This window comes from Bos grunniens, chromosome 11 (genome assembly GCF_055505025.1).
Source record: "Bos grunniens cultivar Pamir isolate PY7600 chromosome 11, Bosgru_T2T1.0, whole genome shotgun sequence".
NCBI lineage: Eukaryota > Metazoa > Chordata > Mammalia > Artiodactyla > Bovidae > Bos > Bos grunniens.
In genome coordinates, this window is record NC_141175.1 from 1,423,623 (window position 1) to 1,450,353 (window position 26,731).

General features: G+C 66.0%; 2 protein-coding genes across 13 annotated transcripts in view; both read left to right on the forward strand.

Moving 5' to 3' along the window:
- Positions 1 to 15,960, forward strand: part of EXD3 (exonuclease 3'-5' domain containing 3) — a 75,417-nt gene extending 59,457 nt beyond the window's left edge. For all 12 annotated transcript variants that reach the window (XM_086323994.1, XM_086324003.1, XM_086323996.1 and 9 more), the window contains 5 exons: positions 1,462 to 1,515; positions 1,646 to 1,777; positions 13,797 to 13,890; positions 15,326 to 15,364; positions 15,631 to 15,960. In XM_086323994.1, coding sequence (XP_086180120.1) covers positions 1,462 to 1,515; positions 1,646 to 1,777; positions 13,797 to 13,890; positions 15,326 to 15,364; positions 15,631 to 15,917 — 606 coding nt within the window. In that variant the 3' untranslated portion in view covers positions 15,918 to 15,960. The remainder of the gene's footprint in view (positions 1 to 1,461; positions 1,516 to 1,645; positions 1,778 to 13,796; positions 13,891 to 15,325; positions 15,365 to 15,630) is intronic.
- A 4,276-nt stretch (positions 15,961 to 20,236) lies between these two features.
- NRARP (NOTCH regulated ankyrin repeat protein) lies at positions 20,237 to 21,244 on the forward strand. Its single transcript, XM_086324041.1, has one exon. The coding sequence runs from the start codon at positions 20,755 to 20,757 to the stop codon at positions 21,097 to 21,099; it is 345 nt and encodes a 114-aa protein (XP_086180167.1). The 5' UTR covers positions 20,237 to 20,754; the 3' UTR covers positions 21,100 to 21,244.
- Positions 21,245 to 26,731: the final 5,487 nt, after the last annotated feature.

Consider the following 26,731-nt stretch of genomic DNA (forward strand, 5'->3'; position numbering starts at 1 on the left):
TTTCCTATTTGGAACCAGTCTATTGTTCCATGTCCAGTTCTAACTGTTGCTTCCTGACCTGCATACACATTTCTCAAGAGGCAGATCAGGTGGTCTGGTATTCCCATCTCTTTCAGAATTTTCCACAGTTTATTGTGATCCACACAGTCAAAGGCTTTGGCATAGTCAATAAAGCAGAAATAGATATTTTTCTGGAACTCTCTTGCTTTTTCCATGATCCAGTGGATATTGGCAATTTGATCTCTGGTTCCTCTGCCTTTTCTAAAACCAACTTGAACATCAGGACGTTCACAGTTCACATATTGCTGAAGCCTGGCTTGGAGAATTTTGAGCATTACTTTACTAGCGTGTGAGATAAGTGCAATTGTGTGGTAGTTTGAGCATTCTTTGGCATTACCTTTCTTTGGGATTGGAATGAAAACTGACCTTTCCCAGTCCTGTGGTCACTGCTGAGGTTTCCAAATTTGCTGGCATATTGAGTGCAGCACTTTCACAGCATCATCTTTCAGGTTTTGGAATAGCTCAACTGGAATTCCATCACCTCCACTAGCTTTGCTCGTAGTGATGCTTTCTAAGGCCCACTTGACTTCACATTCCAGGATGTCTAGCTCTAGATCAGTGATCACAGCATCGTGATTATCTGGGTCGTGAAGATCTTTTTTGTACAGTTCTTCTGTGTATTCTTGCCATCTCTTCTTAATATCTTCTGCTTCTGTTAGGTCCATACCATTTTTGTCCTTTATCAAGCCAATCTTTGCATGAAATGTTCCTTTGGTATCTCTGATTTTCTTGAAGAGATCTCTAGTCTTTCCCATTCTGTTGTTTTCCTCTATTTCTTTGCATTGATCGCTGAAGAAGGCTTTCTTATCTCTTCTTGCTATTTTTTGGAACTCTGCATTCATATGCTTATATCTTTCCTTTTCTCCTTTGCTTTTCGCTTCTCTTCTTGTCACAGCTATTTGTAAGGCCTCCCCAGACAGCCATTTTGCTTTTTTGGGTTTATAGAGATGGCTTTTTAAATTTAATTTTGTTAGCGATTCTGTTTGCATGACTCTAAGGCCAAATCTATCGCAGCACGCGATGCCCAGGCTCAGGCTATAGGAACCTGGTGGCTCAGATGGTAAAGAACCTACCAGCAATGCAGGAGACCTGGATCCGATCCCCAGGTCAGGAAGATCCCCTGGAGAAGGAAATGGCTACCCACCCCAATATTCTTGCCTGGACCAGAACTCCACAGACAGAGGAGCCCGGTGGGCTGCAGTCCATGGGCTCACAAAGAGTCGATCACGATTGTGTCACTAACACTTTGACTTACTTTCAGATTCGGGGAGGCAGTGATGGAGGAGTGGGAGTGGGTGGGGGCGGTGGCGGGGGGGGGGTGGGTGGCGAAGGTTGGGGCAGAGGGGCCTGGCCCTGGGAGTGGGCCTGCAGCCTCACCTGCCAACTTTTCCTCCTGCGCAGGTTGCCAGGCAGGAGGGGAGGGTCATCCTGACCTCGGGGCTGCCATACCACAAGGTGAGGACCTGCCGGCCCAGGCTGCCCCCCGCCCTGCCCCTGCCCCGGGCAGACTGGAGGCTCCAGGCTCACCTCAGCTGGTGGGTGGGGCCTAGCTTCTGCCCCGAGCAAAGGCTGCTTCTGCCCACAGCTCCGGGCCCAGGTCGGGGCTGGGCGCTGCCTGGCAGTGGACTGCTCCCTCAAGGCCCAGCAGCAGGCGAAGGCCATCCTCAGGCACTTCAACGTGCGTGTCACCCCCGCGGACATCTTCAGCCGCTGCCAGGTGGGTGCCGCATGCCCCAGGCTGGGCGAGGAGCCAGTGTGTGGGGCCCAGGCTCTGTGACTGGTGAGACCCCGCCATGTGGCTGGGCCTTGGTTTTGTGCTCGCCGGAGCAGTAGCCCGATCTGTGCATTTCCTCCCAGCCCCTTCCGCGGGAGGAGGGAAGGTGCACATGTGGTAAAGACCCCAGGGTGTCGGGGGGAGCCTGCGGGCATTTTTACCAGCTTTTCAGAACCTCTGCTGGTGCGTCGTCTTGAGAAAACGGAGTTGGGGAGCTGGGAGGACACCCCGCTGGCACCCCAGGGAGCCATGGAGCCTTCAGATCCGAGAGGGTGGTCACTGCCCTTCGCAGGAAGAGTCCGGGCCGCATCCCGGCACCGCTTCCCTGCCCTAGCGGGGGCCCTGTGGAGGGACCAGGCTGCAGGACACCCCAGAGGTGGCATGAGGCCAGTTCAAAGGAAGGGGGCAGAGCTGCACCCTGGTTGGTGCAGTCCTGGGGGTAGCAGGGCCCAGGGAGGCGCTGGCTCTGACCCGGCTGCTGTGGGTCGGACAGAGTTGGAGCATCCTCACCCTGAATGGGGAGGCAGGAGACCTGCAGTCAGTGGTGTATCTGCCCAGGTGAGCGGTGGCGGCAGCTGGGGGGCGAAAGTGGGGTGCAGAAGGTCCAGGACACGCCTCAGGGTGGGACCAGGATCCCAGGTTTCCGGCTAAGATCCAGGCCGTCGGCACGGCAGGTCTTGGGTCTGGGCTCTCAGGAGGCGGGTCTAGAGGGTGGGCCGGGTGCACCGGGCTCTCGGGGTGGGCACTGGGGAAAGAGGCTTCCTGCCCAGCTGGGGTCCTGCCAGCAGCGTCCCTGTGTGGTAGATGCACGTCCCACATGCGGTCAGCCGGGCAGTGAGGACAGAGGAAGGCGGCCACGGGGCTGCTGGGAGGGGACGGGCACCAGGCAGAGACCATGTGCCCGTTTGCGGCCGCGGTCCAGGAGGTAGGCGGGGCATCAGCACCCAGTGGGGCTTTGTTGGGAGGGGTCCCCTGCAGAGCCTCTGAGGCCCAGGGCTGTCCAGCGGCCTCCAGTGGGGCTCAGCTGCTGAGGAAGGTGGGCTGGGTGCACCCCAGGGCAGGCCCCCCCAGGTGGCAGACCGCTGTCCGGGGGCGCCCGCAGCTGTGCGCTGGGACCCCAGGAGGCAGGCATGGCCACATGCAAAGAGGGCTCCCTGAGAGCTAGGGTGCTTGAATCCGCGTGCAGCCTGTCAGCACGCGGGCATCGGGGGCCACGCCGGCGGCTCCCACCACCGTCCTCAGCGGCACCCGGTACCCGTGAGTGGAGAATGCTCCCAGGGCGGGGCGCCGCAGTCCACACACCCCACCTCCCCCGCCCAGAGCCCCTTAGCCACGACGCTCCCAGCCTCACCCAGGAGCTCAGCCCAGCGCAGTGGCTAGGAATGGCTTACCTTCCTGGCCCAGCTCAGCGGCCACCCCACTCCCTGTCTGAGCTCACTCCCAGTGCCTGAGCCAGCTGGCCTCAGGGCCTCCCACAAGTGGACAGGGAAGCCCAGGCTGCGTGGACACCCCCAGTTGATGGCCCGAGGCATGGTGACCAGTGGCTCCATGCGACTGTGGACCCTGCCCTGCCTGAGGCCACAGGCCTGGCCTGCATGGCCCCTGAGCCCATGTGGGCATCAGAGGGCACTGGCCACTGGCCAGCAGAGAGCTGCACGCATAGGACTGACCGAAGGAGCACCTCCGTGTGGTTCTTGGCCAGCAGGGTCCCATCCTGTGCCCCTGGGGCCCAAGCTCCCTGGACGCTGGCTCAGAGCCACCACCGCCCCTGCCCAGGCCAGAGCTTGGCCGCCTCCCTGGAGAGCTCCCGCCGCCAGGCTGAGTTTCCATTTTCTTTTCCTTCCTTCTGCTATTTTGGTGCTGTTCCCAGAGGGAAAACCCACTGGACACACGAAGCGTTCCCAGAGCCCGCCGCCGCTCTTGGGGCTGCACATCGGGGTGTGTGGCGGGAGCAAGTGAGGCTGGAGAGGGCGGTGGGCTTCGCCATGTGAAGGCGGCCCCTGGCAGTAGGGGGGCAGCCCACCCACCCCCGGTCCCAGAGGGCGAGGGGCACTGGATCCCTCCACCAGGGCAGGGTCGTGACCCCTGGAGCTGGTGACTGGGGCCTGGGACCGTCCATCGGGAACGTCCGCCAGGAGGACGTTCCCAGTGCCGTCCACCCTGGGAAAGGATCTTATCAAAGAAATTTAAGCTTAAAAAAGTCCCAGAGCAGGAACCCAGGCAAGATCGGGCATAACGTCTGTTTTACCATCCCTGCGGCCCCCTCTTCTGTGGTGGGGAGTGGGCTACGCCCCTATGAGGGGTGTCCTGGGGGTCAGTGACGTTGGCCCCTGGAAGTGGCCTCCAGGAAGACAGTCACCCCACCTCAGGGGGGTGCTCTCAGCAGGGGGTCCCCTCGACCCGGTGCTGGGGGAGGAGCCTGCAGCCAGGGGCGGGGCCTCGGGGCAGGGCCTCAGGGGCGGGTTCACAGCCTAGGAGCCCTGAGCTGGGCAGAGGCCGTGGGAGGGAGGAGGGTGCTGCCCGGGCTGATGTCTGGTGGGGAGCCAGAGGAGCGAGGGCTCTCAGGGCCTGAGCATGCGAGCGGGCCCTGGGCCAGCGGCCCCCAGCGCCCGCACCACACCTGGGAGCCCCGCAGTGACGGGGGCCTGGAGTCTGGACGCAGGGGCCAGTGGGTCACCGGTGCCCAGCCCGTCCCCAGGCGTGGAGACCCTCCCTGTGTCCTGAGGGGCAGCAACAGACGTGGGGACAGACAGGAAGAGGCGGCAGCCCTGACCCCGCCCCTCCCCGGCCTTTGTGCTCTATGGCCCCCAGCCCCGTTCCCACACTCCGTGCCCCCGGGGTCACGCAGGCACAAAGGCTGCGGGAGGAGGGGCCCCACCCTGTTCAGGCAGGGACCTGGGGCCACTGGCTCCCGAGGCCGCAGGAGGGGCCTGTCACAGGCCTCCAGGGCGGGGGTGCCGACGGTGGCCCAGCGTGCCCCCAGACTCGGGGTGCCAGCCAGGGTGCGGGGCCATTGGCAAGCTCAGCACAGCCCCCCAGGGCGGCACTCGGGTGGGCCCCACAGATCGCCCCAGGCCTCCCCACAGCCCACAGGGCAACCCTCCCGACGCACTCCTCCGCTTCCGGGAATGCCCCGGGTCCACTGGAGCCCAGCCTGGGTCCCAGCACTTGGCTCTTGGGGGACCTGGGGACCTGGCCCCCCGCGGCCCGGGCCCCTGGTCCTGGTGGCCCACTTCTTTAGGAAGGCCCCGTGGCTGGCATGACAGCGACGCCCACACCCTCGCACTGAAGCCGGCTGCCTCAGGCGCCGGCCGGCCAGTAGTCTGTCAGCGTACCCGCTCCATGTGGACCTCACATCCTCCCGCAGGGCTCCCAGGGGCCCGTGTTGTCCGAGACGTGTGAGGAGGCCCCTGAAGTGGCCAAGGCGGGGGGCCCGGCTCAGTGCCCAGGGAGGTCCCCGGCCCAGCTCACTGGAGATGCCCACCGAGCACCCACCTCCTAGCACCATTGTCCTAGGGCCACTCCTCCCTCTCTGGATCGCGGTCCTGACCATGTGCTCCTGAGAGGGGCTCCTACCCCTGTCTGGGGTCCCCCGGGATATACCTCCTGGACGTTGACAGATGTTCACTTTAAACAGAAATTTTGTTGTTGTTGCGCTGGGTCTCCGTTGCTGTGCACAGGGCCTGCTCTTAAGCTGCGGCCCTTGGACTTCCCTCTCGTTGGGGAGCACAGCATCTCGGCGTGCAGGCTTCAGTTGCTGTGCTGCGTGGGCTCCGCTGTCCCGAGGCCTGCAGGATCTCCCCAGACCAGGGACTGGACGGGTATGAGTATGTGCCCTGGGAGTTCCGACTTTAAGCGGCTCGGCCCTTTTCGAAAGTGAACATCTGGTGCTTCCCTGGAGGCCCAGATGGTAAAGAATCCGCCTGCAGTGCAGGAGACCCGGGTTCAATCCCTGGGTCAAGAAGTTTATCCCCTAGAAAAGGGAATGGCTGCCCACTCCAGTGTCTTGCCTTGAGAACTCCATGGACAGCGGAACCTGGCAGTCTGCAGTCCATGGGGTCACAAAGAATTGGACACGACTGAGCAACTAACACTTTCATTTCCCTTGCTTTGCAAGGCAGATTCTTAGCCACTGGACCACCGGGGAAGGCCCCAGAGGGTCACTTTTTTAAAAGGGCTTACCCGCTTAAAATGGGAACTCCGAGGGCACAGACTCACCTGACAGAAGACAGGCATGTCGCCCAGCGGGCCCCAGGGCCTGGGATGCCCAGCTCCCGGTACACAGACCTGTGAGGTGGACATGGTCCTCGGCCATGACCAGGACTGGCCCCCGCCAGGCCAGCGTGACGTGGGCCTGAGGGGAGCTGGTGTGGGCGGGAGAGGACAGGCCTCTGGGGGCCGCCTGGTACCCTTGGCTCCATCCTCAGGCCCGGTCAGTAAGGCACCTGGGGCAGCAGGAGGGCACCCGAGAGTCTGGGGGCTCCTGTTCCTCTGCACCCTCCCCCCAGCCCACGTCATTGCCTGAGCCAGCCACGGAGCCAGCAGGAGCCACTGGCCGGACGTGTCAAAGTGTCAGTCCCTTAGTCACGACTGACTCTTTGTGACCCACGGACTGTAGCCCCCCAGGCTCCTCTGTCCGTGGAAATCTCCAGGCGAGAATCCTGGAGTGGGTTGCCATACCTTTCCCCAGGGGATCTTCCCCACCCAGGGATCGAACCCAGGTCTCCTGCGTTTCAGGCAGATTCTTTAATGCCTGAGCCACCAGGGAAGCCCAGACATGTCAAAGGCCAGCTCTAAACCCACCGCTCAGTGAGCTCGAGAGGAACAGACAGGGAGGGCAGGGCACTGAGGACCTGCCTTCCTCAGGGTGAGGGGCACGCGGGCCCAGTCAGAGCAGCAGGGCGGGTGGAAGAGGGCCCATCTCAGTATGAGGGTCCTCCGCGGCCAGGATGGCTGCAGGGCGGGAGACACCCTCCCACAGAGGCCAAACTTCACAGCTGAGGAGCCAGAGCCTGTGAACACAGGCCTCGGGGTCTGCAGGGGGAGGCTCGTCGCCAGCAGCCCTGTGTGTCCAGTCGCTGCCCACAGATGCTTCTGCAGGGGACCCACCCCACCCCTGCTGCTGGGGCGAGGGCCAGACGGACCCAGGGGCCTGGCCATTGTCCCCTCAGCCCTGGATGGAGCAGGCAGGACAGGCTCGGGGCCTCGGGGTGGGCAGCCCTGGTTGGGTGCTGGAGGGTCCTTGGGGTGACAGAGTGGGGCCTGCCAGGCAGTGACAAGTCCATCCATGTGCTAACAGGGCAGTGGCCTTTGGCTAGATGGCCCGTGCAGGGGGCGCCCGCGGGTGGGCAGGCGCCAGGAGAGGCACATGTCACCCCACCCTACCTCGCCACCTTTCCCTCCCTGGCCACACAGAGTAGTTGGGGGGAGGAGAGCCCCTTCCCACCCCCTCCCAGGCAGCCCCTCCGCCCATCCACCGCCCTGAGCGGGCCAGTCGTTGGAGGCACATCTGGGGAAAGGGCGGACCCGAAGGGCTCCAAGGGGCCAGGACGGCTGGTGGGGTCTTGACCTGGGCAGGTGGGGGCCTTCGTGAGCCCACAGCCAGCCTGGAACAGGGCCGGGGGGTGCCTCAGGAGAAGGTGGGCAGTGGGCGGGGGAAGGTGCACTGTTGGGGTCCCTCCGAGAAGTGCAGGAGCTGGGCTGGGCAGAGCAGTTAGTGGTGGAAAGGGGTCCTCTCCGGCTTGGCCTGACTCAGTAGCCCTGGGAGAGACAGGAAGGGAAGGGCTGGGTACCCCCAGCTACCCAGCTCCTGCCAGCCTTTGTTGACCTCACTGGATCCCACATGTCACCCCAGCTGTGGCAGCACCTGAGCAGGCTCTCTGTCCACCAGGCCTGTCAAGCCCCAGTTTAGATGCCACCTCCTCCAGGAAGTCTTCCAGGCCCCTAGCCCAGTTCCCGGAGTACCACCATCCTTTGGAGGAGGACTCTGGGGCATGCCCTCCTTGGTCTGTGCTTGACAGGACCCCCGCTGTCTGAGGGCCAGGCCCCTCCCCGACTTCCCCAGCCCGCACCCCTCTCCCGCCCGCTGGCGCCCGCCCGCTCCCACACGGCCCTGGGCGGCTGGGGTCCCCCGCCCCACCTTGGCCCCGCCGGCGCGGGAAGGCGGGCGGGCGGGCGGGCGGCCGTTTGCTTTTGAATCCGGGCCGGGCGCCCTGAGTGGCCCTTTCAAAGGCCGGCGGGGGCGGGGGCCGTTCCCAGGCGCGCCCCGCCCCCCGCGCCGCCCCTCCGCCCGCTTTCCCACGCGCCCGCCGCCGGCGGTTCTCACGGCCGCGCCCCTCCCCCGTCTGGGAACTGCCCGCGCCTGCCGCGCCGGGGGTGCCGGGGAGCCCCGGGAAAGGGGTGCCACCCGGGCTCCTGGGGACGGCGGAGGGGCACGGCCGCCCGGGGGGACCGCTGGGAGGGCTGGGTGCCGACTGGGGTGGGAGGTGCTGAGGGAGGGGTCTCCTGTGCTCCCAGTGGGGTCCCGGGGGGCCTAGGGGCGCATAGTGCCCGGTGGAGTAACCGGGAGCCGCGGGAGGGGCTGTGTGCCGCCTCGGGCGTTGCTCGGGTGGGGGCCCAGGGACCCGCCGCCCAGGGGAGACTGAGGGGGCCCCAGGGGTGGGGAACCGCCCCAGGGCCCGAGTCCCGCCGCATTCTCTGACCCAGATTCTATTGAGTGAACCTGGGACCTGTGGCTTGCCCACCCGCCCTGGCCTCAGAGACACTGGGGGTCCTGGCCATGCCTGCCTGTACCCTGGGAACAGTGAGCTCTGCGACGCCACCTCCCCGCGTTGGGGCCCCCGGCATGGGAGCAGGTCCGGGGCAGCCCTCACTGCCGCTGCTCCTCCACAGGGCCTGGGCGGCCTGTCGCTGGACTTGGCAAAGGCGAGGACAGAGCCTGTGGACGGGAGCAGCCAGCACACTCCCACCAGTGGTCTGAGACCCGTGTGTCGGCCCCTGTGCGCCCCCCACCCCCAGGGCTGCGACTGTCCACTGTGAGGGGCCAGGGTATGAGGGGCCAGGGGGACTTCTCCACCCGTCTGGGCCATGCTCACAGCCCTCCGCGGGCCTGGGTGGACACGTGCATCCAGGTGAGCGGACGTGGAGTCTTATCCTGGCGGCCTGAGCTGTCAGCCCGCTGTCCCCACACAGTGGGACTGCGGCTGGGAGAGGAGGGGACGGCTTGAGAGGATCAAGGCACTAGTGAGGCGAGGAGGGACCCCGACCGACAGAAGCACAGCCTGCAGCCCGGCGGAGCCTGAGGGCGGGGCTCAGACCCACCCCAGCCCGGGGTGGGCGGGGCGACGCTGGCTGGGCTGACCCTACTCAGGCCCCTGTCGTGCAGGCTGCTTCTCGGACCCGTGCTTATCTTCCGCAGGACCAGACGTGCTTCCTCTCATTGTCCCCAGTGCCCGTCCCCTCCCCATCCGCCTGCGGAGGCAGTGCTCCCGTCACGGCTCCTCCCACCCCACAGTGGAGGCCCGGGACACACCTCTGCTCCCCGAGTGTGCGTGTGCGTGCACAGGAGGGCACCTCCACTCCTGCAGACTCGTGTCCTCACCTGACACATGGACACATGCACACACAGACACACGTGCACACAGGGGCACACGCACACATGGACACACGTGCGTACACGGACACACACAGCCGCGCTGAGGCGGGTGCTCTTGCACCTGGAGGACCTGGGTGCTTCCAAGGCGCCCTCGTGCAGAGAGGGTCCACGCGCCGGCCCAGACCTGGCCCCGTCGGGGTCTCCGGGCCCCCAACCTGGCCCTGCCCCCTGGGGTGCCGACAGCGCCGGAGGCCCGTCCTCCGCCACCCCGTCTGGTCTGCGGCCCCACAAAGGGGCCGGGCCGTGGCCGTGTGGGGGAGGGGCCGGGCCTGTGGGAACTGACCTCCCTGGGCCGGGGGGCGGGGCAGGCACGGAGCGGCCCCGCGGGGCTGCCAGCCTGGGTCTCCAGCAACGGGGACAGAGGCGCCGGCGGGGGGCTGGAGCCTGCTTCACGGGTCAGGAGAGCCCTGGCTGGGGTTTCAGACCTCCCCAAGCAGGCCCCACCCCAACCCCACACCTCCTGGGAGGCCTGGGCTGGGCCCTGCCGCCCCAAAGTGTGCCGGTGGGGAGGGGGTCGCCCCCCCCCCCAGCGCCTGAGGGCTCAGCCGGGGCGGGGGAGGGGCAGCAGGGTTCCCAGGCCCCAGCCCTGGGCCGCGGCTGGTCTGGAAGGAGGCGCGCAGCCCTGCCTGGGCGCTCGGAGCCGACAGATGACCCGGGGCCCCTCCAGAGCCGACGGACAGCGTGGGAGAGCGAGGTGGAGGGCAGACCCAGGCAGCGCCTAATCGCTTCCTCCCTCACCGCCAGTCCGTGCACAGGGTGTCAGGCCCGCCCCGCCCGCAGGGGTCTTTCATACCAGCCCTTTGTCCCTGCGCCCAGCACCATTTGTTGGGGCAGCTCTGGGGGGTCATGGTGCACAAACCGGCCCGAGGGGCCTCTGGACCCAGCGGTCTCAGGACCTCAGGCGAGGATGGGGGGCGGGGGACGCTTGGCAGGGAGCAAGTGGGGCCCGGGGCCTGGGAACACGCTGGTGTCCTGCAGCTGAGGCCCGCTGCGCCCCCAGGCCTCTGACGCGAGGGAAGACACTTGCCAAGTGCAGAGTGTGCGGAGAGGCGTTGGCAACCCCCTGCCCCACGCGTGCTTTTCTCGCCGCGTGGTTGTGCGAAGATGATGTTTATTTTTTTCTGCTTTTTTACGCTTTGCTGTAAATTTGCTGTAAATGAGTATGTAACGGGCATTATTCTAGAGCATGTCACAGCTTCTCAGCCCAAGCCCTCATCTTCCCTGCCTGTGGGGTCTCCAGGGCCTGGATACCAGCCTGACCACATCTCCCACCCTGGAGGGCCTGGCTCTCACTGGGGGTGGGCAGCGGGGCTTGTGGGGGTCCCCAGGACGCCAGCCTACAGGGAGCACAGTCCCAGCCTGCCGCTGGCAGGGCAGGGAGCCTTGCCCAGGTTCTCAGAAGTGGCTCCCTCCACTAGGCGCCCAGCCTGCGGTCCTGCCACCTCAGGAGCGCTGGTTTTGTCTCACGCCCTGTGCCCTGGCGGCACCCCCTCCCCAGCCCCTGACTTGGCCCAGGACTGGTGGAGGCCTGAGGGTGTTCACAGGCAGTTTGCACTGGGCTGTGCTCAGCCCGTGGGCAGGAGCATGGGTGAGGGTAAGGCCCCTGGCACCCACGCCTGGCCTTCCCGCTGGCTTCTGTGGCCCGGCCAGGCCTGCACTGGCAGCCCCCCGCCACCCCTGACACCAGTGCACCAGCGGTCCCCAGCCGGCGGCGCAGCACGCACTGTGGGCCATGGCGTGTGTGCACCCAGGTCTGGTGGGAGCAGGCGTGCCTGGAGACACACGGCTTGGGACAGACCCGGGACCTCCTCTCGGCAGACGCTGCTGGGTGCAGTCGCTGCCCCGCCGGTGCGGCCGGGATTCCTGGGCTCGGAGCTCAGAGCAGGCCTGCTCGCAGACAGGCTCCCAGCACCTCTTCAGCTGCCCCTCCCCAGCTCTGTCTCAGAAGCTCACAGACCCACCAGGCCCATCGAGGGCTCGGATGCCTCCCAGGGAAGTGGCTAGAGCAGCCCCTCGCCGCCCTCCTAGGGCTGTGGAGGGCGGGCTGCCCAGCGCACCTGCCTGGCTTTGGGTCCTGAGCCACCACCAGCCCCCTGGGCCGGTCCCTGCTGGCGGCCTCACCCCGGGGAGGCAGCCTCCCTGACGGTGGGCTCCAGACCCTGCCTAGGAGGGCCTCGGTCCTACTGGAGTCGGGCGGCTCAGTGGGCATGAGCTCGACAGCCTGGGCGCCGTGGGAACCAGGCCCAGGCGGACCCCGGGATGGGGGAGCCAGGAGCCTGCCCACTCCTCCTTCCCCCACTCACCCGCCTGACCAGGCTCTGGGGGTGGAGGCCCACCCTGCCCTCAGGCCCCCAGTCTGGATGGGGTCTCAGACACCTCAAGGGACCCAGGAGACCACTGTCCAGGGCATCCACAGCCCCCCGCTGGTGTCTGCCCAGATCTGCTGACATCTGAGCCTGGGGTCTGCACAGCCCCTGCAGGGAGTGGGCCCAGCTCAGATGTCACCTGCCTATGCCCGCACAGTGGGCTGAGGCCCTGCCAGGTGGGGGCGCCCGGCCACCGGATGGGTGACCGTGAGCAGGTTCCTCAGCCGCTGGGCAGCCCCTTCAGAACAGGGGGTTGGAGGAGCCATCCTCCCCCATGGGGCAGGGGGACGGGCCGTCAGCCCCTGACTGGGTGGGCGCTCAGCCCCCGGCTCCGCTCTGAGTGCCGGGCAAGGGCAGCTGGACCCTGTGGTGGACAGGAGATGGACAGGGAGGCCCTGAGTACGGGCCCTCCTACAGACAGAGACCGCAAGACGGGGCGGGCAGGCAGCTCAGAACCGGCTCTTCCAGCTGGGCGTGGCAGTGGGGGCAGGGGTGACCGCCAGGGCTGGCCGTGGGCAGCGGCCGTGGGAAAACCAGCACCAGCGCTTCCCGAGGGTGGGGCGGGCCTCGCGGGGCACCGGGCGTTTGTCTGCGCGTGACTCAGCGTGAGCTGGCGCCCCGCCCCAGGCGCATACCCCCGGGTGCTGGGAAGACCGCAGACCCCGTCAGAGGACCCCGCCCCACTGGGCTCCCGAACCTGCTGGTGCTGACCCTCGGGGGGCCCCGGGCAGAAGCCCGGCCCAGAGACCAGTTGGCCGGCCTCTTTCCAGCTCCTTCCTGGCTGGGCCTGGAGTCCCCACGGGCCTGACGTGCAGCCGGGACCCTGCCCACGCTCCTGCCCTGCTGGCCCTGGTACCTGCAGCCAGACAGGAGAAGCACCCAGGTGTCTCCCTGTGCCAGAGTCTGGCCTGGGAGGGGAGGCCCTTCGGGGGGCTCTGGGAAATCGGCCCTGCCCATCTGGCACCTGCCCACCCCTGGCTGTGATGCTGGAGGCCGAGCTCTGTGGTGAAAGGCTTGGGGGGAAAGAGGGCGTGTATGGGCGGGGCAGGAGCCCCCCACCATGGCTCCAGGGGCCCCCGCCGCTGCCCGCCCCAGGCACTCTACCTCCAGGGCACTGACAGGGCTCACCAGGTGAGGGGGGTGCCAGGAGCACCAAACAGGAGCCCTCCTCCCGTGGACCGGCTCACCCCCTGGCTAACAGGGCGCCTTTGTGTGCCCGTCTGGGAGCCAGCTGGTCAGTCCCCTGCCCCCCCAACCCTGCTCTCCTGTTTGGCCCACCTTGCCTGCCACGGGAATCCTGTGTCTAGACCCCTGCCAGGAAGTGGCCGTCATGAAATGATGGGGTAGCCGCATCGGGAAGCCCATGCCACCCCTGGGATGGTGAGATTGGGGGGGCTGAGCCAAGGTCTTCACAGGAGCTCACTGCACGTCCTAGACCAGGACCCTACGTGGCTGGGCTCCTACCCTGCACACACTCGGTGCCCAGCAGGCTCCAGATGGTGCCAGCCCCTGGGGGCAGGCGGGGCCAGGTGTCACAGAAGGATGGACACCGGAATGGCCCTGGCTTGCTCCAAAATGGGTTGAGGAGTCAGGGCAGCTGTAGGGCCGCCCCCCCTTGACTTTCTAATGCTGGACCTCCGTCCCCCACTAGTGTTGAGCCATCAGGGGCCCAGGCTTGGCTCTGGGGTTGGGGAGGACCTCTGGGTGGTGGCAGAGTCCTGCAGGGGCTCAGGAGTTGGAAGAGGCCGCCCAGGGCTGGCTTGGAGCCCACGCAGTGCAGGAGGGCTCCCGGGAGGTGCTGTGCCCCACGTCCTGCAGCGAGACGAAGGGAGATGTGTCTGTGAAACCCCCTGGGCCCGGCCAGAACCACAGGGAGCACAGGGCTAGGGGCAGAGGGGCTGTGAGAATGCCCCGCAGCCCCAGCGCCTCCTCTGCTCCCCAGGCCTGCAACTGTGACCAGTACCTGAAAGTCTCCAAGGACGTGATGAAACAGCTGGTGCGGCTCAGCGTCCACCTGGGAGGCCCTGGTGGTGCCAGTGAGTGGGGCTCCATGGGGTCTGTGGGCCGTGGCCCTGCCACTGGGTGCTCCTGGGCTGACCCACTTGGGCCGCCAGGGCAGTGCCTGCGGGCGGGGGGGGTGGCCAGTGCTCAGGGCCAGGAAGGGGACTGAGGCCTCTGGCCCACGGGACCTGCACGCGCAGGCCCTCTGGGCCCCTGGGCTCGTGGTCCCTACCTTCTCCCCAGTGGGCCCTGCTCAGTCACCCCGCCCCGCTCGTAGAGTGTACACGCACACATGCACCTTTCAGGCAAAGACACATGCTCAGTGGCACATGCACGCTCACACGCCTGCCTGTGCATGCTCAGCCATGTGCACACACATGTTCGCCTGCTGGCCCTTGCACCACGGGCCTCGCCAAGCAGCAGTCTGAACGTTGGGGAACCTGGGCGCCGGGAAGGCAGGCGAGCCCTGGGTGTCGGGATCAGGGGCCCAGCCTCACCTTCCCTGTGTGGAGGGCGGGCGGGAACAGAAGCAGGGCCTCTTGGGACAGCCCGAGGGGGGAGCCTGAGCACAGGGTGCCCCGGGCCCCTCTGCACAGTTGGTGCCCCTGGGTACCATCTTCTCTGCTGGTCGCACCTGCCCTGCCCGCATCCCTCAAAGGTTTTGGGCCACCCACACGGTGGATGTGCACTGGTGATGGCCAGTGTCCAGCCCTGAGCAGCTCTCTGCCCTCTGCAGCACGGTTGCAACTTGCTTGAGGCAGGGGGGAGGGGCAGGGCATGAGCAGTGGCCCCCATAGAGGGCCCCCAACACCCCGACCAGAGGTTCGCCCTGGCCCTGGGCAGCACCCCTCGGGCTGTCAGGTGAGGCCTGAGGTCATGGCCTTGCTGGGCCCCATGGAGGCAGCGGGACTGGGGCGGGGGGGCCACCTCCATTCAGACTCTGGCTGCGGTTAATCTGGAGCCATCTGCAGGGTGATGTTTGCTGAGCAAATTACCAGGGTCAGTGGGCCTGGGACCACTTCTCCCACCTGCTGGCTAGGGCCCTCTGCAGGGGTGGGGCCTCTTGCGGGGTCTCTCCTGCACCCCGAGCCTCCGCAGTCCCCTGGGCCTCTGCCCACCCCGCCCTGCCCCATGCTGGTTGATTGCGAAATGCGCTTCTTGGCAGTGGGCTTATCTGCTCATCGCCACGGATGGGCCGCCCCCGCCCCGCCCGGCCCGCGGTTCTCAGGCCCCCAAGTGCCCTAATCAGCCGATCTTGTGCCCAGAACTTGTTTCCCAAGGACCTTTGAGCCCCAAGAATGTCCCAAGGTGTGAGTTCCCATGGGAGGGAACTGGGCTGGCACAGAGCATCTTGGCCCCTGCTCTTTGCCCTCTCCCTGCAGGGTGGGGGCTGAGCACTCGGAGGTGCCTTGTGGGTGCTGGGGCCACCAGGCCTTCCCTGGGACTGACCCTGACATCCTTGATTGACAGGCAGTGAGTCCTCCCACAGTGATGGTGAGCAGGAGACAGGTGAGCCCTGGGCCACGTGCCAGGGACATGAGGGGCCCCAGCATCTGGAACCCCAGGATGGGGGAGAGGGAATGGGCCTGTGCCCCAAGGGGAGGGCAGTGCCAGGGAGGGCCGGGAAGAAAGAGGCCAGTCCCCCGTGACCCAGAGGGTTCCTAATAGGAGAGGCAGGGGCGGGCGGCTGGGGGCTGAGGGAGGAGCCACCAAGCAGAGTGGGTGGGGGCTGCCTGCCTGAGGGCGGGGCTCAGGGTTACCGCTTCCACGTCCAGACTCAGCCCCGGAGGAGGCCCCCGGGCACTGCTCCTACGACCCACCTTGCCGTTGGCTGGAGGACGCAGACCTACAGACCCACGTGCCGGCCACGCTGGCCAATGGCACCCGGCTGCAGCTGGCGGGCGTCCCGGCGGGCGTGCTGCGGCGGCCCGGGCTGCGGCACTTCTACTGCTGCCCCGGCTGTGGCAAAGTCTTCTGGGAAGGTACCCACCTGGCCCGAGTCACCAGCAACTTCCAAGAGATCCTGGAGGGCGCCCCCCGCCCAGCCAGCGGCCCCTCCTAAGAGCGGGGCCTAGGCTGCCCGGAGTAAAAGTGCAGAAGCTGCACAGGTGGTGGCCGTGGGCTCCTTCCTCTGGTCTCCCCTCACGCCCCGCCCTGCGCTCGCCAGCCCCTTGCAGCCTGAGGGTTGGACCCAGGTGGCCCCCCAAACCTGCTGGAGCTCAGTAGGTGGGAGGTGGGGGTCCCCCCACTGTGCTGTGGCCGTTCCCGTCGCCCCCTCCACCATGCACCCCCCAGGAGGAGGGCCAGGCCCCTAGGTCCCGGGGCAGGGTCTTCCCTGGTTTCCCCCAGCGAAACCGGCCGTGGGGCTCCCCCGGGACTTCAGACTCCAGCGAGCACAGGAGGGGGTCCTGGGGGACAGACAGGCCCCCGCCTAACCAAGCCGTGACCCTGCGGGGCCTCTGCCGTCAGGCTGGGCAGCCCCCGCTTGGGTCTTTGCCGTGTAGAAGGCCCTGAACACATGTGCATTGGAGCCTTGTCGTCACAAGGCAGAAAGTATCTGCCCTCTCGCCCAGGGAGACACAGGCTCAGACCCCGCGCTGACCCCCTGGGGGCCTGGGGCGGCACTCGGGGCGGGGGGCTCCTGCGAGCAGCAGGCCTGGGCCCAGACCACCTCCTGCCCTTGCCTGCCTCCCCCTGGCTCAGCCCCAGGAATGTGCACCCACCCTGGCCCACATCCCTTTCCTGTCCTTCCGCTCCCAGAGCGGAAACCAGCGCAGATTTGGCTGCGGGGCCGGGCGTCTGCACCCTCTGTCCCGCCCCGTGTTCCTGACCACACCAGGGACGGCTGTGGCCTCTGAGGCCCCTGGGGTGTAGCCCCGGCCATGTGCCGGGCATGGACCCACTCAGCCCCCCAGCAACGCTGGGCCTCGCTGGGCCAGGGCACACTCCACAGATGGGACAGCCCGCCCAGGGACGAGGGCGGTGTGTGGGGCCAGTCTGCCCACCTGGCTCTCGTCTCCCCTGAGGTCACGAGGCCTGGGCTGAGCAGGCGTGCCAGGGTGAACGGGCTCCCGTGGGGGCAGGGACCCTCTGCAGCCGGGGTCCTGCTTCCAGGACCCAGACCTCCGGCCCCACGTCCTGTCCTGGGACAGCAGCCTCGACCACTCCTCCCCCGCAGGGTTAAGAGGAAGTGGGGTTGGGGGTGGGTCCCAGCCAGCTGCGTCCTGGGGACTCTGCCCTGACCCACGGCCCTGGCTAGGGCCACAGGCTCGGGGCCAGGCCGTGTCCTTCCAGGCCCCCAGGCGCGTCTGCCCCAGCCCCGCTCAGCACTCCACGGAGAGGAGAGGACAGCTGAGCAGGACCCGGTCCTCAGGCCGCACGGCCCCGCCGGGCCTGCCTCCCGCCTCCCGCCCTCTGCTGCCAGGCTGGCTGTGTCCGTTGGTCCGTCTGTCCGGGGACTCACAGGCTCACTGCTAGCCCGTCCAAGCCCCGGCCCTCGGCCTGCGGGAAGCACCCTCCACGCCCTGTGACCGCCCGGGCCCACTTTGGGCTAGGGGTCAGACGCTGGGCCGGCAGGGTGGGCTGCGCCCGGGTGCCAGGCCACGGGGACTGTCTGCCGCAGTTCCTGCCCCGGGCTCCTTCCTCCGCGGCCGCTGGCCCGGGGCTGGTGTTTGTTATTTGATCTCTATCCTCGCGCCCTTCTACCAGGTGTCTGGGCTGCTGGGAAGAAACGCTCTCCTCTTTCCCACGCTCCCCGACACATTTTAATGAATTAGCTGGAGGCCCCGCCCCGTGGCCCGCGGCCGCTCAGCCTCCCTCCCCTGCCGAGCGCGTTAAGGTGGCCTCGGCCTCCTGGCTCCGGCCAGTGCCCCTTCTGCGCGGTCCTCCCCGCTGCCCCACCCAGCCCTCCCCAGCCGGGGAGCTTCCCAGTGCCCACTGCTCTGAGCCTCTAAAGGAAAGGGGTCCCCTGGGGGAGGAGGCCGCCCTCTCCAACCCTGGACTCCTTCTGGGGTCGCACCCCTGGGCCAGCTCCCAGGAGGACGTCGGTCCAGCCTTATAGTCAGCGTTGGGCCTGTCACCCCAGATCCAAGGTTGAGGGCTTCTCCTTCCCAGCCAGTGAGCCCCTTGCCTATTTGTGGAAGTGACAACATCACCAAGGAATGCCACAGACGTTGGGGGCTTCTCTGAGCTCCAGGACAGGGCCTGGTGGGGTCCCCAACCCCCGCCTCCCCGCCCAGCACATCATTTGGAACAAATGTCCTCCTTTTGGACACGTCCTTCAGCAAACATCAGGAAGTGCTTCCGGGAGCCAGCGCTCCCCACGCCCCTCTCCGGTCCTGTCCTTGGACAGGGCAGCTCTGGGCACATGGTGTGTGGACCACAGCCACCCCGGGCACAGTTCCCCTCGGCCACAAAGGAGCAGGAGCCATGGGCTCCCCGCAGACAGGTTGACCACAAATGAGCAGAGGGCTGGGGGCCGGGTGATCGCAGGGCTACACCTGTCTGACCCACGCTGAGGCCAGGAGGGTCTGGCAGTGACCTCAGGCTGGGCTCCTGTGGCCTCTCTGGCCGCACCGTCCCTGCCCGGGGGCACCGAGCTGACAATTTCATGCCCCGAGGTGGGGGCCTCACGTTCCCACACTGAGCTCACAGGGCCCCTTTGTCTGCCGCCCGCTGCGGGTGTCAATGGGACTTTTCTCCCAGGCTCTGCTCCCGGGCCCAGCGGGGTCTCCAGACGCTCTTCTCCAGGCCAGGGGGGCCTGAGCCCCCCACCTGGGTGGGGCCTCGCTCTGTGAACCCACCACCTTCTGGGGATGGGCCTGGGCACAGCCGAGCCCAGCGGATACACAAAAAGCACAGGCAACCAGGAGGAGGTCCTGCCTGCAGATCCGTCCTCAGAGTAGCCGCCCCTCTGTGCTGCTCCGGGCAGCGGGTGCGGGGTGGCTGGGGTCCCCCACAGGCCTTGGCTCTACACAGGGTCACCCCTCCCCACTCCGGAAGCGAACACAGGCCTGAGTACACAGAGCCCAGGGCCTCCCTCCCAACCACAGCTTGTCTCGGGCTGGTGGGGAGGATGGCTGGAAGTGGACAGGGACCCCCACTCTCAAGGTGATCAGCTCAGCAGCCACTGACCCCAGGCCCCTTTAGTAGGCCCAGGGACGTGTCTCTGCAGGATAAGTGGGCAAAGGAGGGGCTCCCCAAAGCAGCAGCACCCCAGTCACGCCAGGGCCAGGCTGATCACAGGGCCTGGGCTGGGTCTGTGCTCAGCTCAGGGCATAACCACCTGCGTAGTGGGGAGCAGAGCTGAGCAGAGGGGCTGGACCACCAGCCTCAGGAAGACAGAGCATGGGGCCTGGGTGGCCTTGGACACCAGAAGGACCCCAAGCAGGGGCAGCCAGGGTCTGAGGTCTTGCCTAGTTTCTCCAGTGGTTTGGCTGTGACTCCTCCCAGGTAACGGAGCGGGGGCAGGCGCCTCACCCACGTGGGTCTCCAGGCCTAGGGGACATGGGACAGACACCCACCGAGTTCATCACCAAACAGGGCCTAACAGGGTGGTCTCCCCAGCTGCCTCCTGGGAATACCAAGTGGCCTCTGAAGGAATTCCAGTGGCTGCGGAAGCACCACTGCCCCAGGCCGACTCTGAGGTTCATTCCTCCTTAATTTCCAGCGACCACAGCAGAGCTATAAACTGTGAAATTCTAATGAGGAAATTTGGCCGCACTGTTAGTGTGACAATAAAAAGCGGGTTTACTGCTTGGAAGTGAGTCATTTCAGAGTTCCCTTTCAGCGCAGCACTGGCACCTTACCTGGGACTGCTCACCTGCCCAGGCCTCACCCGGCCCAGTTCCTGCCGATGGGGTCGCCCCGGGAGAGGAGCCAGGCCTCTCCACAGCAGAGTAGCTGACTGCCAGACCGACCCCAGCCCCGGGCCGCAGACCCTCTTCTTCTGGGGCGGGGCTGAGAAAACCTCAGGGCCTGGCTCCTCTTGCCAGTCAAGTTAGGGAGCTAACGGGGTGACCGAGGCCCCCAGGGGAGCGATTCTCCAGCGGAAAGGCCCCGCGTGGTGTCCTGGAGTTGTCTCCCTCGGGGAAGTGTGTCCCACGGGCCGGGTTGGGCAGGCCTCGTCCCTGCGAGCGCCTGTGGTGCTGCGGATGTGGAGGGTCCGCGGCTAGCACTCCAGGAGCGGGGAGCCAGACTGGGGGTCTCCACCCGAGCCCCGCCCCCGCGCCCACCCAAGCAGAGGAGGCGGCCCTCGCGCCCCTCGGGGTCGCGCTCGGCCCCGGGCTGGGCCTGGTCTGTCCGCGCGCGGACCTTGGAATTCCCCGGGTGGCTAGAGGGAGCGTGGGAGGGGCGGCGGCGGAGACGCGGACCCCCGCCCACCCGCGGCCACCTGGCTCCCAGCCCCAAGCCACCGGCGGCCAGCGCCCCCTGCCGCGCGGCCGCCCTGCCGGACACGCCCCTCGCGGCCCCGCCCCGCGAGGGCGCTGCCCAATGGGCGGGCGGCGGGCGCGAGCGTCACGGGCGCCTATTGTCATGCAAATATAAAGGAGGTAAAAGGCGCCCGGGCGCGGCGGGCTGGCGAGTGCAGCGGCGCCTGGGGAGGCTCGTGGAGCCGCAGCCCGACAGCGCAGGGACCGGGAACGCGGCGCCGCTGCCCCGGCCGGGCCGGCCCCGCGAGCGCAGCGCCCGCCCCCGTTGCCCGCCCGCCGGGCGCGGCTGGATGTGGCGGGGGTCCCGAGTCGCCGGCCCCCGGCCCCCAGCGCCCGGAGCGCCCAGGGGTGGCGTGCGGGGCCCGGGGACGCCGCGCCTTCCATGCGCCGAGGCGCGCCCCGAGGCAGCCGGGGGCCCGCGCCGAAGCCGCCGCCCGCGCTGAGCCTCGGCCCGCGCCCGGCGGCAGCATGAGCCAAGCCGAGCTGTCCACCTGCTCGGCGCCGCAGACGCAGCGCATCTTCCAGGAGGCCGTGCGCAAGGGCAACACGCAGGAGCTGCAGTCGCTGCTGCAAAACATGACCAACTGCGAGTTCAACGTGAACTCGTTCGGGCCGGAGGGCCAGACTGCGTTGCACCAGTCGGTCATCGACGGCAACCTGGAGCTAGTGAAACTGCTGGTCAAGTTCGGCGCGGACATCCGCCTGGCAAACCGCGACGGCTGGAGCGCGCTGCACATCGCCGCGTTCGGCGGCCACCAGGACATCGTGCTCTATCTCATCACCAAGGCCAAGTACGCCGGCGGAGGCCGGTGATGCCGGTCCAGACCCCGGCCTGCACGCGGGCCCCGCGCGCGTCCTCCTTGCTGTACCTTCCCGCCAACTACCTCGGTGTGCGCCCGGCCCTCGGCGCCCGCGGCCACCACGAGTCCGGCGCGCACGTCCGTGCCCACGGTGGCCGCGCCCGCCCGCCCGCCCGCGGCCAGGGGCCGGGGCCGCCTCCCCCCCGCGGCCACCGGGGACCGGCCGGGGCGCTTCCCACGGCCCCGCCCGCCGCCGCGCGGGTGGGGGAGGAGCGCGGGCCCCAGCCCCTTTGAAATATGAGTCTCGCCACCAGCAAGTTCGGAATCCCGAGACACCGGATCCTCCTGCTCGAAAAGTTTTCTCCTGAGGGTGGAAGGACCCGTGGCCGACGCGCGACGGAGGAGACGCTCTGCTGTTCCCGGGGCTCTAAACTATTTATCACGTGTGTGCATATTTGTGGGTGATGTTTGTGCGCCTGAATTTTGTGTTTGGAAAATATTGTGCGTGGTCAATGTGGTTAAGGGGGGGGGGTGGTGGGCGGGGTGATGTACTTTTTTTTTTTAGTCTTAAAACTAAAAACTTGAGTCTTGTCATTTCTTGGTTGCACTGAAAATACCGCCCAGCCTGATGGTTCCCCGGCCCTGCTCCGTCCTCTCCGGCTTCTCCCCCTCAGCTCCCCTCCTCCGCCCGCCCCGCCTTCCCCTCTCACACACGATTCCGCGTGAGTTTTGGAAGCCCCGGGCCCCGCTCCGCCTTCTCCGGTGAGAGGCCGCCATCCGCCAAGCCTGCCGGTTTTCAGAGCTTCCGTGGGAGCCTGGGTGCTCGGGTGTGGCGGTGACGGAGGTGGGGATCAAGCCTTCCTAGTTAGTTCTATTATAGTTAACAGTCGATTGCACACTTTTTTAAAAAAAGTAAATGGATTTGCCACAATTAAATGTCATAACATTTATGACAATATAAAATATTAACATATTTTAAGCCAAGTTTTAGGTGTATTTTTTGAATCTTGGTTATAGACCCAATTTTAAAGGGCGTTGTATCCAGCGTTGTGAAGGCAACTGTACCCATATTTATATTTTTATAAAATGCCTATAAGACTGTGAATCTCTTGTGCTACTTGCCGAGTGAGCTGAAGGGCCGCTTTACCCCTCTTCAGCCTCCCAGAGCTTCCAGGACCCGATTCGAATCCGAAAGCCCTGCCAGGCGGGAGGGGCCGCGCGAGGACCCAGGCCGGAGGCCGTCCCTCTGCGTCACTCTTAGTCCCGAAAGGCGCCCTTCCTGGTCTCCGAGGTTCCAATTTTCTATGCAACCCCACACCCCGTGTTGTTTTGATCCTGAGAAATAAAAGGGAGGCTGAATTATTCAAATTTAAATGAGGCTTCCCCAGGGTAGAAGTGCTGCTGACCCTTCGTGCAAAAATGGGGAGCACTTGAGGACACAGGTGGGTGGAGGCCCTTTGTGCGTGGCTGGTCAGATTTGGGCAGTCATCTGTGGCTTTTTATAAAACCTTGTGTGAGAAGAATATATTGATAATGTCAGTGAAAAGCAGACATTGAAACAGGCACAGATTACTCCAAAAGGAGTTTTTCTGTATATTTTTTCTAGATGCAAATACCTTAATTATGTTAATTAATGTTAAGACTTTCTAGGCTTACGTGGAAGCTGTGTATGGGTCTCGGTGTGATCACTTCTAACTGGATGAAGTCTGCAGCACATTCCTGAGTGTACGATATAGACTTGTAGCCCAGCATGAAAAATTTATAAATAAATTTTTCATTGATCTTTTTATATTAAAAAAAAGTCTGTTGGTTCTTGGGCTTGGCACGGGATGAGAGTCAGGCTGCAACGTGCTGTTTGCAGAGACGACCGCGCAGCGCTTGGCTTGTCTCCACCGCAAGACAGAGCCTGGGAAGCTGGCTCTGGGCTGAGCTCAGAGGCACCGCAGTGGCCACGCACAGGGCTTGTGAGGACCCCGCCTGCCCACGTTCCAGCTGCGGGAGCACCCCAGGGCGCCCAGAGCCGCTTCCTCTGCTCCTGGCAAAGCAGCCAAGGCCTCCCCGTGGGAGTTCTACTTGAAACTCCCCCCCACCCACCCCCAAAGCCAGCCTGCCAAAGACGCCTCTTGTCTCCATGCCCCCAGTTACTGTGGGTTTCTTCTGCACCACCTGCTGCACGGAAAGGGTACCCTTTAAATGTGGGGGAGCTTCTGATGACTGTAAGGCCCCTTCTTCCCCTCTGATCCCTAGTGCCTCCTGAGAGTTAAGGCCAGCATGCCCCAAGCAGCCACTACCCCAGGGCACAGACCCTGAAGGCGAAGGCGACTCTGGTCCACCCCTGGGGCTGGTATAGGAGGGGCTGCAGGGGATGGACAACTACCTCCTACTCCCCCAGCCCTCCTCCCCCTGCAAGAGCAGCCTGCCCAGAGGGGACTGAAAGCCAGGCCTCGAAGTTTTAACTCGACTTCGATGCAGGAGTTACAAGGTGACTCGTTCTTGTAAATCTTTCAGACACCCCTTCCAGAAGCCTGAGGGTGTCGGCTTCCCCTCAGGAGGGTTGTAGCTACATTTTGTTCCCAAGACACAAAGACCCATTGTCATTCCCCTGTTCCTGCTTTGCATCTCGAGCTCTGTTCTGCCCTAAGGATTTTCCAAGGGAATTTTCAGTTGGTTAAACAGACATTCCCGGACCCCGGCTGGTATTGGGCCGATGGTCTGGCTCCCTCCTAAGACACCACAGAGACGGACGGAATATTTGACGCAAATGAGCTGCCAGGGGAGGTTGGTGTCTACCTGGCCACTCAGGCCAAGTGAGAAGATCTGCCCTGGGGGGAGGGGTGCCTGGCCCCAAAGGAAAAGGCGCTGCAGGAATTTGGACGCTGTTGGGGCATCTGGCCTGGGTACTACCTGGCCACCCAAGTGGCTGGAACACGTCTCCACTTCCCACGCTGACACCGCAGGAGAAAGAGTCAAAGCTATCAACAAACGGAGAAGGGAGGGCGCAGGCTCCTGATGCAGGCCCCCAGCTGAGTGGTCAGGGCCGGGCACTCACTGCGGGGGGTTGGCCAGCGCTTCACCTGGGGTCCCCACCACCCCGCCTCAGGCTTCGGATGTGGGAACAGCTCTTTAAGCCTCTTGGTGGCCCGGGTGACAAAGAGGTGCAGTGACCCCCGCAGCCCAGCCTCCAGGATCCCACGGTGCGTGTGAGGTGTGTGCGAGGAGGCCAGGCCTGCCGGCCAGGGCACCCCAGGGGGAGCGCTCTGGCAGGCAGCCCTTGGGCCTCTGGGAAGCCCCGGAGTGGCTGCCGTGGAGGAGGCAGACAGACCAGCGACCAAGGGCAGGGCCGGAGCCCTTCTCCCGGCCAGGACTGCTGGCAGCTCCTGGCCACTGTCAGGCTCTCTGACCTAAGCCCGGCGGAACTCAGGAAGTGTTTACTGTTGGAAGGGATGCCAGAGAGACCAGGAAATGCAGGCAAATGGTCAGCCAGAAAGAGTGATGTCCAAAGCCAGTGGGCGTGGGAGCCAGGACAGAGCCGGTCAGAGCTGAGAGCCCAGGCAGCCGGTGAGGAGGGCGAGGGGGCCGGGGGCCCTCCGGCTCTGCCCCGCAAAGGCCCTGCGGTCAGCACAGGGCGCTCAGCCGCGTGCACACGGGCAAGGGCCGCGGCCCGCAGCTCTGACCTGCCGGAGGCAAGTGCCTCCTCGGGCCGCATGGAGCCTGCCGGAGGAGGCCGGCCTACACCCGGCTTGCCAGGCTCTGGGGACAACTGGGAAACAAAGGCCGAGGCCAGAGTCTGCCCGCGCGGGCCGGGAGGTCTGGGAACCGCCGAGGGCTCCTCCGGAGGCCTCCCGGGCACCCCCTCCCGGGGCTCCTGGGTTTGGGGAGGCCCCTCCCCCACAGCCCCGCCGCGGCTGGCCCAGGCTCCCCTCCTCTCTGCCCGGCGCATTCTTCTGCTTGGCTGTACGTCGGGTCGTCGCGGCTCGCGTCCGTCTGTTGATCTTTCTTCTCGCGCCCCCTCCAAAGCCGCGGGCCCCATTCATTCCCGAGGCCTCTGCCCTTTCCTGCGCGCGGGTCCGCTCGGCGAGCAGCTGCTATGCTAATGAGGACGGGGCGGGGGGCGGCGGGGATCGGCGGGTGGGGGCGGCGAGGCTGCGGGGAGCGGGACGGGGGCACTCGCGGGGGGAGCCGGCGTGGCGAGGCAGTGGGGGGCGGCGGGGCAGTGGGGCCCGGCCGGGGCGGGGCGGGGGGCGGGCGCTCCCAGAGGCCCGATCTCTGCGTTCAGACCCCGCGGGGGCGCCTGCCCCGCGCACCCACTCGCGGGCCGAGGGGTGCGCGGGGTAGAGACCAGCTGTTATCTTGCTCTGGGGTCGCGGCCTGGGGAGGCCGGCTGGTTCTGGAGGCCCCCGACCCCGCGCCCACCGGTGTGCCCCTCGCAGGCGGGGGACTGGGCCGAGACGCGGAGCCGAACGGCCCCGCTGCCCCCCCGGCCCGGGTGGTTGGACGCGGCCCCCCCGGAGGCGGTGCCCCGGGGCCCGGGTCGCGGCGAAAGGGGACGGGGCGAGACGGCCGGAGAGGACGCGCGGCGTCCGAGGGGCGACGACGGCTGGAAGCGAGTGGCCTCTGAACCCGGCTCTCGGGGTCGGGGCGAAGCCGCCGGCGGCCGGGCGCCCACGAGCATGGACGGCGAGCAGCTCCGAAGGCCCGGCTCGGACCCGGGCGGGGAGGCCAGCGGCACGGGCTGTGCTGCCGCCCCGCGGCCGCCGCGGACACTGCGCCAGGGGCCGGGCTCCGGGGCCGCGCAACCTCCGCCTGCCGCGGACCCCGGGGGTCCTCTGCGCACCACCCTCGCGGGCCCGCAGCCCGCGACCTCGTCTTCTCCGAGGGGCCCGGGGCAGCTGAGGGCCGGGACTCGACGGTCAGGTTTCGAGCCGAAGGCGGTCGGGGTGGGCGCAGGCCTGGCTCGGGTGCCCGCGGCGGACAGCGCCCTGCAGCCCCCGGTCGGTCTCCGCTCCGGTGACAGCACCGGCCAGGCCGGGGGGCACCTTGTGGAGGGGAGGCCGCGGAGGGCCGCTGCCTGGCGGGTAGGGCGCTGGAGCAGGTCGGCGGTCCAAGGAAGGGGCAGCTGTGCTGACCCTATTGATGGACGTGAAAAATGCACAATTTTCAGTGTCCTGAGCTGAAGATAAGGGATCTTAGGGAGCACTGTAGCCCCGGAGACAGCTTCCCATAGCTCTGAGTGAGGGGCTGCTCCCTAACAGTGGGGGAGCAGCCACTATCCTTGTGACCTGGCGTGGGGGGTGGGGGGAGCCCCCTGGGGGGGATGGTGAACACTCGTAGTGCTGCAGCCAAGCACACATTTCAGTAGAAGGTAGCTGGCAGCACTGATGGTTTTCTTGTTTTTCTATGTATGGAAAGACGCAAGAATGTGTCCACAAGTTTTCCTGAAATATATCTAACTCTCTAAGGGGCTTGTTTTCCCAAAGCACAAAGGGCCTTATCCCGGCTTTCATCCTGAATTCCTTTCAGGGTGCACTGTAGGTCATGACTGCCGTGGCTGATGACTTGGTCTTGGTACAGTCCATCACGGCTTCTACAGGCCCTGGAAAGAGACCCGGACCAGGCCCCGGGGAAGTGAGCCCATCACGGGCCTG